Source organism: Dryas octopetala, chromosome 2, assembly GCF_963921425.1.
Source record: "Dryas octopetala chromosome 2, drDryOcto1.1, whole genome shotgun sequence".
NCBI lineage: Eukaryota > Viridiplantae > Streptophyta > Magnoliopsida > Rosales > Rosaceae > Dryas > Dryas octopetala.
The window spans coordinates 27,271,953-27,286,702 of record NC_141367.1 but is presented as its reverse complement, the minus strand read 5'-3'; the positions used below and the strand labels follow the sequence as shown (position 1 = coordinate 27,286,702).

The 14,750-nt window shown below is 35.2% G+C and overlaps 2 protein-coding genes across 2 annotated transcripts; one reads left to right on the top strand and one right to left on the bottom strand.

Moving 5' to 3' along the window:
* Positions 1-3,356: 3,356 nt before the first annotated feature.
* Positions 3,357-6,883, bottom strand: LOC147294998 (spermidine synthase 1). Its single transcript, XM_086230345.1, has 9 exons — positions 6,590-6,883; positions 5,692-5,768; positions 5,476-5,598; positions 5,102-5,206; positions 4,781-4,853; positions 4,615-4,686; positions 4,333-4,528; positions 3,785-3,911; positions 3,357-3,694 (listed from the first exon to the last, which is right to left on the bottom strand). The coding sequence occupies exons 1-9, from the start codon at positions 6,771-6,773 to the stop codon at positions 3,629-3,631; spliced, it is 1,023 nt and encodes a 340-aa protein (XP_086086471.1). The 5' UTR covers positions 6,774-6,883; the 3' UTR covers positions 3,357-3,628.
* Positions 6,884-9,926: 3,043 nt separating this feature from the next.
* On the top strand, positions 9,927-12,970 carry LOC147294997 (U4/U6 small nuclear ribonucleoprotein Prp31 homolog). Its single transcript, XM_086231231.1, has 9 exons — positions 9,927-9,944; positions 10,028-10,057; positions 10,197-10,262; positions 10,393-10,530; positions 10,822-11,714; positions 11,787-11,857; positions 12,091-12,193; positions 12,375-12,450; positions 12,589-12,970. The coding sequence occupies exons 1-9, from the start codon at positions 9,927-9,929 to the stop codon at positions 12,694-12,696; spliced, it is 1,503 nt and encodes a 500-aa protein (XP_086087357.1). The 3' UTR covers positions 12,697-12,970.
* The last annotated feature ends 1,780 nt before the right edge of the window (positions 12,971-14,750 follow it).

Here is a 14,750-nt window from a genome sequence, read left to right as displayed (position 1 = left end):
GATGAGTTTGTGGACCCGTGTCAGGGGTTAGGTGGACCTGTGTCGCTCATTTGGTGGGAAATGAGCGACATGGGTCTACCTAACCCCTGACACAGGCCCACAAACTCTCTCTCTCTATTATTATTAAATTGTGGGCTCGTGTCGCTCATTTGACGAGAAATTTTTGCTGAGATAGCGCCACATCGCCAATTAATCCCGGTCAGCAAAAGCCAAACTGTCATTTAACTGATCTCTTAACGAATCAATGGACAAAAATTTATTTTTCAATTTAGATAATAGATCGGGTGTATATTTAAAATATTTTAAAGTTCATAGACCCCGTTGAAATAATTTATATAACTATGTATCTAAATTGAATTTATGTCTTTTTTTTTTTTAAAGACGTCTGCCAGATAAAAATCCAGCAATATGGGCGATCAAATTTTTTTCTTTTTTAAAAAAGTAGCCGTTGCAAGTCTAATGTGAGCAGTCCATCACCCAATGATCTAGAAATCAAGGCCGTTGGTGAGACTCACACGCATAACAGGTAAGTCACGGCGCCTGGTGGCCAACATGGGGGGCTCGAGCTGCAAGTTGCGTCAACCCGGCTCTGGGTATCAGTCTCAGGGTGACCGAAATATGGGTAACAAATTGGATTTTAGCAAAATATGAGTCTCCTATTACGGCCCGTAGCGTGACCTTGTAACCCATTTGTGACCCAAAATGGGTTTTGGGTCCCTTTTCCGGCCCCATAGCAGTAGGTCTAAGGAAGATGATGAGACCTTTCATATCCTAAAGCTCTATGATCTGTTTTTGGACCATTTGATCTGGCACCAAAGATGCATGGATGAAGAAGGGAAAACGATATTAAGGAGATAATAATGGTTTGCTCTGTCACCAAGGTGGCAAGGTCCAAAGAGCATTTAATTTGGAGGTGGAGCAGGTGGTCTTGTCACATCCATCTGCGTCTGTAATTGGGATTAATATCCTTAGGACCAATCTCCACTATGTGGGTATAAGGACAATTATAATCTGTATTTTTGAATCAATACGGAACATGAGCAATTTGTGACTTCAAATATTGGATAATGTACACGGAGCATTGGAGCCAATGCCGGAAGAGGACACACTTGCTAGTTTTTTTTTTTTTTTTGTATAATATGCTATATAAAATTGGAATGGAATTGTTGCCCAGTTTAGGATTTTTTGCCTGGGTAAATGTGATGAAGTGGGTTGTCCACATGATTTATTTCACAATTGCTTAAAGAGGATTATTTAGACAAAGTAAGTTGACCAGGGACCAGGAAAAAGTGGTAAGTGCACAAAAAAGCCTAATATTAATATCGGGATAGGATCATGAGACAACAATTTTAACAAATACTTTTACCAAGTTTTGGAGCCTTCAGATCTCTCAAAATCTAATGGCTTTAAACAACACTTATGTGGACATTTTTATTCAATTAAATTAGATAGGGCTTATGTGCCATTATAGCTAATTCCCAGCAAATTTGACTCCATGTAATGCCATGGCCTGTTTATGAATCAACTGTTTGCTTGCAGGTTATGTATGATATGTAGTGAAAGTGAATGGACCATGACTTGACTTAGATTTTTGGTGAGGACACAAAGAAGCAATCTATTCTCATCGTTGTAGTTTCGGATGGAATGAAAAAATGTTGTTGTTCCATCTCCGTTTCTTTAATTCTAATCAATATTCTTCTTGCCTTTTATCCCATAATCACTATCATTGAATCTTACAGAAGGTTGGAAAGATTATTACTTCTTGAATAGTGTTTTAATCATGGATGCAATGATAACTTTTCCCCCAAAAGACACAACAGTAAAGAAGCGACGACCATGGTAGAGCGGCAACAATGGTGTGCGTCTCTCTTCCTCCCTCATCACGTTTCTGTTTTCTCCCTAATTTCAATTTTTATTTTTAGTTTTCTGATTAGCCTTAATGCCACATCAGTCTCTTTGTCATTTAATATTAAAAAATATCCACATCACTTTTGTTTGACGCCTTCAGATTTTAAGAGATCTAAAGGCTCAAAAACTTGGTAAAAAAAGTAGGCTTAATTATCGATTTACCACCCAAAATTGTAACTCATTCCCACTTTACCATCTGAAAATTTTTTTGTCCCAGATTACCACCTGTAACTTACATCCGTGTCCCATTTTACCTTGTTCCGTCAACAATTCCGTTAATGCTGACGTGGCGCGCTGGATGTGCGCCACGTGTCACATCTTTTTTATATTTTTTGATTTTTTTGATTTTTATATTTTTATAAACTTTGAAAATTAATTAAAAATAGCTCCGAACTTAGAAAAATATACGGAAAATTCCTACCGACTTGTCTTAACTAGTACTAATTTACTATGGGGTCAAAATGCCAATTTTCCCTCTAAAAATTTCCAAAAAATTTGGAAAGTCCAAATTTATTTCTAAAAGATTAAAATACTCTAGACTCTTTGAAAATTCATAGAATAATCTCCCGAACTCCAAAAAATATGAGGTCTGCACCGTTAGTCTTCTAAAAACTAACATTACCTTTTTCGTGAACACTTGCTACCCAAAAGACCTCTCGGTCTTAGAGAAAAATAAAATTTCCTATAAAATAAATTCTAGAAAAATTCTAAAATTTCTGTAAAGTCTCGAAATAATTCTCTAAAACAAGCTTTTGGTAATTTTTCAAAATATTTTTGAAAATCTGTCCAAGAGTTTACGAAAATTCTAGAATTTATTTAATAGAGGAAAATTTATTTTAATTTTTTAAAAATAAATTTGAACTTTCTAATTTTTTTGAAAATTTTTAGAGGGCAAATTGGTAATTTAACTTTATAGAAAATTAGTGCTAGTCAAGACGAGTCCGTAGGAATTTTTCGTGTATTTTTCTAAGTTCGGAGCTATTTTTAATGAATTTTCAAAGTTTATAAAAATAAAAAAATAAAAAAATGCGAAAAAATAAAAAAATATGTGACATGTGGCGCACATCTAGCGCGCCACGTCAGCATTAACGGCCAGATCGTCATCATTAACGGAATTGTTGACGGAATAAGGTAAAATGGGACATGAATGTAAGTTACAGGTGGTAATCTGGGACAAAAAAACTTTCAGGTGGTAAAATGAGAATGAATTACAGTTTTAGATGGTAAATCGATAATTAAGCCAAAAAAGTATTTGTTAAAAATTGTTGTCCCATCCTATCCCGTTAATATCAGTTAGAAACTCAGTAAGTTCTGCTCTTCAACTTTTATCTCACCCTGTTTAAACGTTAAAGCACCCTTTTATAATTTGCAGTTTTCTAGGTCTACTTTAAAAATCATGATAAACCAAAAATTTACAGGAGAAGACCGAAAAGACCTGATGAACATGATTTGGAGGCAAAAGCAACCTTGCATATATAACTATCTTTGTAACGTTCTTAAATTTGTGAATTATGGTGCTAATCATAAGGAAAGACAATCTATGAAAACATCGTTCATTTCACTACAGCTCTAATTATCCCAATTGGGACTTTCACTGGAACAGAAATGTAAATATCAAATTATTCCAGGGTTCATTGCTAAATAAACTACTTCAATGAAGACAAAAGCATGTACTCAGCAACACCAAATCAGCTTTCTTGGATGCTTGCGAGAATTTTCCTCATTTTGCTTTTGATTCAATCACCTTCTTTGCAAAGGATGGTAGGCAGAAAGCAGCTGAATGAATCTGAAAGTGAGAACAAAAATAATTAAACCCAACAGAAATAGGAATGACAATGATGAGTTCACCCAGGGAAAAAAGGAGGAAAAATCACACCTCAGAGTTGTAAAATCTCAAGGGTCCTCTCGACCCATGACTGTCATTTGCATCGATTGGATTCACAGGGTGCTTAAAATCCACAGCGGGTCCCTCGGTGGAACAAAGCATAAAACCAATCACCCCACTGAAACACAATTAAGAAGCAAAATCAGCAGAAAAGATAACCACAAAGTCCAGTCAGACAATCACCAACTGACCGACCGACAGCAAAATAATAAGCACTCCACTACATACAACACAATGCCAACTTCTCATAAGTGATGGAATTAATTACACTTCAAGAAAAAATAAAAGAACAAAGAGGGATAGGCTACTTTGGAAAAATATGGTGGTCTCTAAGTCACATGTTGCTTGCACTTCTGTAATTAGTTATGATAATTTAGCAGCTAATATATTGCAAAATGAAAAATGTCACTATTAAACTAGTTATAAACGCAAATGTGCAGGCACATCTTTGTAAACCCATGTGTGTGTGTGTGGGTGAGAGAGAGAGAGAGAGAGAGGGGGGGGGGGGCGTTGTAATAGAGATTCAGAGAAGTTTATGCCTTGGATACGTAGGGACAGTAGTCCATGCATAGTTAACAGAGCCTTTAAATATCTGGCGGCAGTTTGACACAATATCCTCAATGATGTGCATGTGAAGCCAAATACTCTCTGCCTGGGTGCACACAACTCCTCCTGGACGAAGAGCCTTTGCTACCGACTGAAAGAAGGGCTTCTCAAAAAGCTCTTGTGCAGGACCTAATTGAAAACAACATCAAACCAGTAAATTCACAAGTAATTCTCATGTTATAGGGGGTAAGATGCATGCAATTTCTTGTTATTACCTATTGGGTCAGAAGAGTCAACTATTATGGCATCATATGTTCCTGCAGTAACAGCCTTCAAAAATGCAACTCCTACAATATAAACAGAGAGCTTATGAGGAAGCTGTTTGCAAGCAACAAGAAGAAAAGGCAAGAAAAATTAGACAGAAGAACAAGCTGATCCTACCATCACCAACATGAAGTGTAACCCGGGGATCCTCATATCCAATAGCTACATTGGGGAAAAACTGTTTAGACACCTGGAGTGCAGAGGCAAGAATTGATCCATTATTATCTCATCATATAATAGTCAGAAGTCTTATAGTCCAATTGTGCATGTCAATAGAGTCCACGTCAAATGAGAACCACATGGTAATTTGCATCTTCCAGCCAAATCAAATACATTTGAGTACATATGTATGCATATATATAAATAAATATGGTGTATCTAAAAAGGCAAGAAAATAATCCAACCAGCTACTCTGAATATCTCATTGTTGTTACTTACGTCAACCACCATCTTATCAATCTCGCATATATCTATCTGCTCAACAGAAGAATGGCGAGCCACTTCCCGCAGTACCCCACCATCTCCTCCACCGATAACCAAAACCTAAACAATACCATTTGGAAAGATAATTAATGGACAATAAAACATAATGAACAAAACTACTTCACATCATACATTATGTTCTCAACAAATATTTGTATACAAATAAAAACAGGGGTCATCAGAGTATTAGACTTTAACCACTCACAATGCTCTAACAAACATACTGATTTGACTGTCATGTCAGTGGGCACATGATACTTTTTGTTATAAAAAAAAATGTCAATGCACATTTCTAGTTAGTCCTCTAGTTCTACAGAAATGATATTAACCTTCTTTGGGTTTGAAATTGAGCAGAGGGGAAGATGAGTAATCATTTCTTGATAGGCACATTCATCCCTTTCGGTTAGCTGAATCACCCCATCCAATACAAGAACCTTTCCATAGGTAGATGACTGTAAACAGAAATCATATCATCAAAATATGAGATAATGAGAAACAGACACAGGTAAAAAGGTAACAATAACATATTCTGAAGTGCCAGTTACCTGGAAGACCATCACATTCTGATAATCAGACTTCCCTTGAAACAAAATCTTCTCTATCTTCAAGGAGTGAGCCTCTCCTGCATAATATCATGTATATATCAATTTCCAGAAAGTAAACGGCCTAGTTCTATAATCAGTCTACCAAACAATGGGAAGATACAATAGCCTAACATCAAAACACTGTGAGCTATCCATGTGTTCATTTGGACAGCACATCTAGGAAAAGCAACAGAGCCGATTATTCATTTTACGTTTCAAACATCGAGAGTGTTTACAGGCTACACTCCAACAAACATAAGCTGTGAAATCATTCATTTAAGTTAGAAAACCTGCACGTATTGAAACATGTGACGGTGTGACCATATAATAACAACAGTTTCAACTTCCAAGTGACCCAGTACCCACTTGATGACATACAAGAAACACAAAGGAGGTTCCCCACTGGCATTTATCATATGCAATATTCTTGGGTTTGGAATATCATAGGCTCTGATATTGGACATCAAAGGTGGTTGGGAACACAGTTTTTATTGGACATAAAAGTCTAGACAGCGCAAAACAAAACTAAAATTGAGGTGAAAAACCTAAAGTCACTCCGTAGAAACTCATAAATTATGAAGACGAACCAAGAATTATAAAATGACATAATAGGCGGTCGAAAATCAAATGAAAATGAAAACGGAACATTCTGTACAAGAACCAATTCACAGGATTTCATTACCAAGCATTTTTCACTAACAGGCATACACATAAGAGATTCGGAAAACCCAACAATGAGTTGAGTTCACACTTATAAATACAATATCAGGAGCATCGCAACTTTCCCACAATTTCTGAGCTGCCAAACACATGGTACAGCGAGACAAAAAGAAAATAGGGGTGCAAAAGAAAAACTAACCGGGCCACATTGGGCTAATCTCGGAGAACCAGCCAGGAATAACAGCAGAGATAGAATCAGGGTCTTTGCTAGTGTCAGTCTCCATGGACACGGTTGAGGCAGCAAAAACGACGCCGTTCTCTTCCTCCTCTCTGGGCCTCTTCACTGGAAAATCAGCCAACCCCGCTACACCCTCTTCGGCCATACCCTCCAAGCCACCCAAACAAGCACTCAAGCAATGAAACCACGAAAACCTAAGAAATGCGCGAGCGAGCGAGCGGTTTGAGGAGTCTGAGACAGAGAGTAGAGACCACACAGTTTCGGCGTTGCTCGCTTTATAAAGCCAGGAAGGCAGGAATATAAGAATATTGTTATTATTAAAATTCTAAAATTAAAAAATTAAAAAATGGTTTGGTAATTAATTTGGTAAGACACATAAAGAATCTGATTGCTGCTTACTAGTGACGCGTTTGTGATGGCTTTGCTTTCTTTGCTACTTTCCGACTTTCTATATGACTCTGGTTCAGCTTTACTATTATTATATTATATTAATATAATAGTTTTTCTTATAGTTTTTTACGAAGTACAATATAAAATGATAAGGTTCTCAATTAGGGTTCGCTGAAATTGGCTTTTGTTTTTGTCGGATAAAAAGAAATGTTTTCTTGATTTTTGTGCTTTAAAGGCCATTCCCTTCTCGTTATTTTACAAATTTTGCCACCCTTATTTTATTCCCATTGTGTTTTCCTTTTATGGCCTTCCGTTTTTGCTAACATTTTTTTGGTAAATAAATAAAAATTAGAATTATAGAATATATATATATAAATGAGTGCTCTAAAATTAACTAGTTAGTAAATTAATACAAAACTAACCATACTTTTGGGCTCACTGTATAACTAATTTTATAATTCAAACCGTTTATTTTTTAGGTCATACTTCAAATATTATTATTGTAAAAAATTAACTACATTAGAAATCATTTAGTCATCTAATTGTGATAAAATAAATAAACGATCATTGTTTTCGATAAAAGCATATAAATAATTGTTATCATAATCAAATGGTTAAATGACTTTCGATTTTGGAGATTTTTTTATAGAGATGATATTTGAAGTAAGGCCTAAAAAATAGATGTTTCGAATTTTGAGATTAGATTGTGTAGTAGCCCAACAGAATGATTAGCTTTATATTAACTTGCTAACTAATTAATTTTAGAGCATTTATATATATATAATAAAATTATTAGACTTTTTATTTTTGCTATTTTAGCTAACGAAAGAAGTTTTGTTCGAATATTTGATGTGGACAGTGGCTTTTGTGATTATGGGGATATATTTAGCTAATGGGCCACAACACACATTATAAGTGGGGCAGGAAGTCAGGTGGGATGATGTAGTAGAATTTTTCCTAATTTGTGGATTAGATTTTTTTATTTTTTAATTAATTGTATTTATGAGTTTTGAATTCATGATATATTTCGATAAAGAGAGATAAATCCTTAATAAGACCATATTTATTATGTAAACCGCACACATGAATGGTTGACAATTATTCAAATGCGCATGGGTGAATATATTTAGTTTATTATTATTTTTATTTTTCACATCACACATAATTATTTAAATAAGTTGTTGAATTATGAAATTTAAAGGAGTTGTCCAAGAGGGTCGAGCACTCGGCCTTACACAAACATAAAGTAGAAGTGAAACATATAATAGACATTTACGTACGAGGTTTTTTAATATTTTAAACAAGATGAAATTACAAATTTAGTCCAGTTATTTTATACCTAATTCAATTTTGATTCATAATCTTTTTTAAGTTATGTTTTAGTTCACTAATTGTTCCACTTGTTCAATAAAGATTCATATTTGTTTTCTCAAATTTGGCCTGCTTTTTACCCTATAAAATCTCACCCAAATTCAGTAAACATATACTTGTTTTAAAGCTACGCATTTATTCTTTACAACCATATAAAAATCATTCAAATTGAAGTTCTAAAACTCAAGATAATTGACCCCAAAGTAGGGTACTCGAAACTATCAATTTTTCAAACTTCACTCAATCTCAATTCTCTTAGATTATAATACTCAAAATTTGTTTTTATGACTAAAAAATAATGAAATATAACTTATACTTCAATTATAATTGAAGAAAACATAACCCAACGGATTTAAAGTCACAAATCTGGACCTTTATTAAACAAATGAAACAATTAGTGGACCAAAATAGAACTTACAAAAGATCGTAAACCAAAATTGAACTACATATAAAATAAGTATACCAAATCTGTAATTTCTTCTTTTTAGCATCCAAAACAATAAGTGAGTTATTTTATATGTAATGAACTGTTTTATCATTTACTGATAAAATTACCCCATAATATTAAACATTGTTCAAGGTGGTATGTACGTTTTCATGCAATTTTAATGAAAACATTGAAAGGTTTTCATACCACACACGTATGCAAGATTCTAGAAAGAACAAAAGTAGAAAGCCATGCATTCCCATATATCTCCACCACTAATTTCAATGCACAAAGTTTTGTCATGTCATGTGTACCTAAACCCTGTTGCACACAACTGGGGAATAGTAAAATCTCCATGTGAACACTTGTTCTGTAATGATCAGTTGTGGGTAATTGCTTTGATTACAAGACAGACGACAATGATGCTCAAAGGACACCAACTTTTGCCAAAGATTTTGGGTTTTGTTATATATTAGTGGCTGCCTTGCCTGCCTGGTCTGCCATGCAGCCGTGCAGCCATGCATGATTAATTTTGATCATAGAAACTTTGGGGCATGGAAATCATGATTATGCAATTCGGTGCCCCAATATGAGTGAGCATCGAAGATATATACTTCTAAATCATTTTGACTCATTTTTTTACTCTCTACTGCGATCATGATATAGATCTTTTTCATATTTGTGGTCCTTGTTTTGGAATTTTATATATAAACATACATACACCAAATTAATTATAATATAAAGTAATACATGTAAAACTTAGCTTTCTTAAAAAAAAAAAAACCAATCACAAAATATTATATTGTATTTATTTCATTATTTATTTTGTAATTATGATAAAAGACTTGGATCTTGTGCTCTTATTCAGCCCCTTAGGTAATTTTCTTCTATTTATTCTCTCATCTCTTTTATTGTTGAATAATTTATTTTATTTCCTTATTTTTGTTCCCAACTCTATATATAAAAGGGCTGGACTTCCATCAGTAAGCCGTACTACACAAAAAAGCCCACATAGGCCCAGAGAAAATCTAGTCTCCTTGTCGAGTCGGTGGGTGGGTCATTAGCGGTGCACCGACTCCTATACTCGAACGAATTCCACCCTCGCTCTCTATGCACCCAAACGGCACCGTTTGGCTCGCTGATTTTTGAATACTCGAATTTCGATTTTCAATTCATTGCTTGTTGCTATCGTTAGGCACCAATCTCGTTAGAAGCTTACGCCGCTTGAACTTCCAAGAATGGTTAGTTATTTATTTGTGTATTCGTTGCTGATTTGTATTGGTTTCGTAGTTGCACCAAAATCTATCAATTTAGTCTATTGATTGAATGCTTGAAGAAAAACAAAATTGATTGTAATTGGGCTTTCATTGTTTATTGCAGGCAACTCTTGCTGATTCATTTCTTGCAGACCTCGATGAACTATCAGACAATGAAGACAATGTTCCTGTGAGTAAACGCCGCCTTACAATATTATTATGCGTAGTAATTTAAGCTAGTCAGTGGAATGTTGAAAAATTCATGTTCATCTTGATTTTTGAACTATAAATCATTAAAAACAAAATATATATTTTTTTAGGTTGAAGATGATGCTGATGCTGGAAACATGGAGGAAGATGTTGATGGGGACTTGGCGGACCTAGAAACACTGAATTACGATGATTTGGATAGTGTTTCAAAATTGCAGAGTACACAAAGATACGCTGATATAATACAGGTTTGTTAAAAAATCATGGTACTTTCTTTTAATGCAACTTTTTACTATTGAAATCTTAATATTTTTTTTGTGTACAAACTCTATTGTCTTACTGTTTTTATGATTCGGAATTGCCTGTGTTTTAGTATTTGAATGTATCCGTGTAATGTAGTGTTTAGGTTGTCAAACTTGTTCGGTACTCTTCATTGCTCCCCATGTCCCCTCTCTTTCTGTTTTTTATTTTATTCGTGGAATGTGCATATTGACATGTAATGTAAATTATGTAATGGGATTATTGTGTCTGAATTGCAGAAAGTGGAAGGCGCACTCGAGAAGGGTTCTGATATGTCAAATCATGGAATGGTTTTGGAAGACGATCCAGAGTACCAGCTGATTGTGGACTGTAATGCTTTGTCCGTTGACATCGAGAATGAAATTGTTATCATCCACAATTTTATTCGTGACAAGTACCGCCCAAAATTTCCAGAGCTTGAATCACTTGTGCATCATCCAATTGATTATGCTCGAGTTGTTAAAAAGATTGGGAATGAAGTGGATGCAACCCTTGTTGATCTGGAGGGGCTTTTACCTTCAGCAATTATTATGGTAGTGTCGGTTACAGCATCGACTACAAGTGGCAAGCCGCTTCCAGAGGAAGTCCTTGAGAAAATAGTTGATGCATGTGATCGAGCCCTTGCTCTTGATTCAGCGAAGAAAAAGGTTCTTGATTTTGTTGAAAGTAGAATGGGTTATATCGCTCCAAATCTTTCTGCTATTGTTGGGAGTGCTGTTGCGGCAAAACTTATGGGGACAGCTGGTGGTCTGGCAGCCTTAGCTAAGATGCCTGCGTGTAATGTTCAGCTTCTTGGTGCTAAGAGAAAAAACCTTGCTGGGTTTTCTACTGCAACATCACAATTTCGTGTGGGTTATGTTGAGCAGACAGAAATATTTCAAACCACACCCCCTTCTTTGAAGATGCGTGCTTGCCGACTCTTGGCTGCAAAATCAACGCTTGCAGCACGGGTGGATTCCACAAGAGGAGATCCGACTGGGAGCACTGGAAGGGCCTTCCGTGAGGAGATCCGTAAGAAAATTGAGAAATGGCAGGAGCCTCCACCTGCTAAGCAACCTAAACCACTTCCGGTTCCTGATTCTGAACCTAAAAAGAAGAGAGGTGGTCGTCGGCTAAGGAAGATGAAGGAAAGGTAGTGCATATTTTCTATTGTTATACTTCTGTTTAGTAATTTATGATTCATATACTAATTTTACTTTTACAGATATGCGATAACTGACATGAGGAAGCTGGCAAATAGGATGCAATTTGGTGTGCCTGAAGAGAGTTCTTTAGGTAATTTTCTGTCTTATTTTAGTAAATTTAAATCGTAAATTTGATGTAGTTGCATTTGTCTTTTATACACCCATGGAAGTCACTATGCCCTAGTTGATTTCAATTGTTCATTGTGTTGGGGTCCATGTGGGCCTTGTTTTCATGGTTGAGATCTGCACAATTGCATGAAATATGTTTCTATTGTAATTAAGAATCTATATCTTAATCCTCTTGTTGTCGTGTTCTGATAATAGGGGATGGACTCGGTGAAGGTTATGGAATGCTTGGTCAGGCTGGGAGTGGGAAGCTGCGTGTATCAATGGGTCAGAGCAAACTTGCTGCAAAAGTTGCTAAGAAGTGAGCCTTTCCTTGCCGCTTTTAATTATTGTTTTCTTTTATGGCCAAAATGAACAATTGCCAAGCTTACATGTTTTTAATGTGGATTGTTATTTATGTTTTAGTTGTGCTGATTTATGGGTCAAAAGCATGAGAGATAAACCTTCACTTTCTGATATCATGAGCTGCATATTGTTTTCAGGTTCAAGGAAAAGCAATATGGAAGCAGTGGGGCTACATCTGGACTAACTTCAAGCTTAGCGTTTACGCCCGTGCAGGTTGGCTTCACTTGTTACCTTACACATGAGTTATCTCTCTTATTCACAATTGCATTGGTTTCCAAGCCACTGAGATAGAAAATTATTACCAAAACTTGAGAAATCTTTCTCAATAACAATTGCTGTTGTCTTGTACAGGGGATTGAGCTCACGAATCCACAGGCTCATGCACACCAGCTTGGCACTGGAACTCAAAGCACCTACTTCTCTGAAACGGGAACATTTTCAAAAATTAAGAGGATTTGACCCCTATTTCTCTCTGGACATACCGGTTGGAGTTACATAACGTAGTGTAGGCAGAAATCTACATTGTGCTGAAAGCAGTTTGCAAAGAGACATGGGAGGAGGTATATAGAGTTAGGGTATAGAAATTGCATTCAGATATTCTGTTGTTGAACCACTCTCTCCTATTCTAAAAAGAATTTAATTTCCATTTTATACTTTTCTCTAATTTAAAAAATAAAATTATTTTTTTTTCTCTCCTTCCCTTTTCTTCCTGTCACCCCTTTCTCCTCTCCATCCCGGGCCTCCGGCCTCCCCTTCCTCTTCTTCATTGCCTCACTCCCCCACCCATGAGTCTATGGCTGATTATAGATTTATTTTTTAACTTTAAAATAAATTCAAAACCAAGAAATCTTGGCATCTATTCTAAAATCAATTGGCAATGAGAGGAGTAGTCCAAACTCTTATAAGCCACTATGCAAGGCCTCGCATTTTTAATGTGGAATTTTTTTCAACACGCTCCTACACGTATGACATCACTCAAGCCTAACACGTAGACAATTCATATTGGATGAAGTGGAAGTACGTGTAGTTGTTGGGCCTAACATGTGGATATCTTGGTTGGATACTATGAAGAAATCTAAATATTCATCTCAAAACCAATTATAAAATGGGAAGTTTGGAAAATACAAACATCCTTAATATATTTCTTTATTAAAGAGTTGACAATTTGGCTTGTGTTGGAAATCCTTTCATCCCTTCTTGTTACAGAGAATTTGATTAAGAAATTCAATTATTTTGTCGAGCAGCTGGGTTTTGCGTATATCATGTATGCCTGGATGGAATCAAATATATGATAAATTAATATCACGTGCTACCTGAGGCTTAAATTCTGATCGAAGGTGATTGAAGTGCGTGATAATAGTATGGTGAGGATTTGTTGCATATTATAAAAGATCGACCAAAGCATATTATTAAGGGAGAAATTTGGGTTGGTTTAATTTCTTAAAACCTAAATATGCTTTTTGTTAAAGGAGAATTGAATAGAAAAAACCTCAATGCAAGAATGAGTTAATTACACTTATATCCTATGAGGTTTATTGTTTTTTCACATTTACTACTGAGGTTTCAATAATTACACATACATCCCTTGAGGTTTCAAAATTATTACATATAACTCCCTATAGTGAGACGAAAAATGATAAAAAATTATGTAAAAAGACATACTAAAGGGTGAAATGACCTAATAAGATTACTCAAGGTGTAAGATTCAACCTCAATATAAATTTTTTTTTTGTTATTTGATTTTTTCTTTTGTAGAGGGTTATGCAATAGTTTTGAAACTTCAGAAAATGCATGTGTAATTTTTGAAACTTCAGAAAATATATGTAAAAAGATGATAAACCTTATGGGGTGTAAGTGTAATTAACTCATGCAAGAACAAGATGGATAAAATAGTAAATTAAGCAAATTAAGAAAGTTATTAAAAAATAGGCTTATTTACACCATTGCCCCCTGTAAGATACACTTTTTTTCACTTTGCTTCCTGAAACTTAAATCCTCTCAGTTTGCCACCTGAACTTCACAAAGTTATTGCAAAAGACCCTATGCCGTTAACTCTGTCAATTTTTCCGTTAAAATAGCTGACATGACACCTATATGGCATGAGTGAGACTCTTTTTTAGTTATGTAAAATCCATGTGGACAAAAAAAATAATTTTTAAACTAAAAATAATAAGATCCATGTCAATTTTTTATAATTTTGCTTGTCTACATGGATCTTACATAACTAAAAAAGGGTCTCACTCATGCCATATAGGTGCCATGTCAGCTATTTTAACGGAAAAATTGACAGAGTTAACGGCATAGGGTCTTTTGCAACAACTTTGTGAAGTTCAGGTGGCAAACTGAGAGGATTTAAGTTTCAGGGGGCAAAGTGAAAAAAAGTGTATCTTACAGGGGGTAATGGTATGAATAAACCTACAAAATAATCGTAGTTTCTTTATGCAAAGTTGCAAACTACCGCATTTTCTTATCAATAAAGATAGAGTTTATTGGCATACGTAACGTTAAAAGAC

Coding starts and splice junctions, on each gene's coding strand:
- LOC147294998 (XM_086230345.1), bottom strand. CDS start 6,773: ATGGCCGAAGAGGGTGTAGCGGGGTTGGCTGATTTTCCAGTGAAGAGG. Junction 5,769..6,589: donor GATTAGCCCAATGTGGCCCG/GTTAGTTTTTCT, acceptor GATATTATGCAG/GAGAGGCTCACTCCTTGAAG. Junction 4,854..5,101: donor TTGATAAGATGGTGGTTGAC/GTAAGTAACAAC, acceptor TCTGCACTCCAG/GTGTCTAAACAGTTTTTCCC.
- LOC147294997 (XM_086231231.1), top strand. Junction 10,058..10,196: donor CGCTTGAACTTCCAAGAATG/GTTAGTTATTTA, acceptor TGTTTATTGCAG/GCAACTCTTGCTGATTCATT. Junction 10,263..10,392: donor ACAATGAAGACAATGTTCCT/GTGAGTAAACGC, acceptor ATATTTTTTTAG/GTTGAAGATGATGCTGATGC.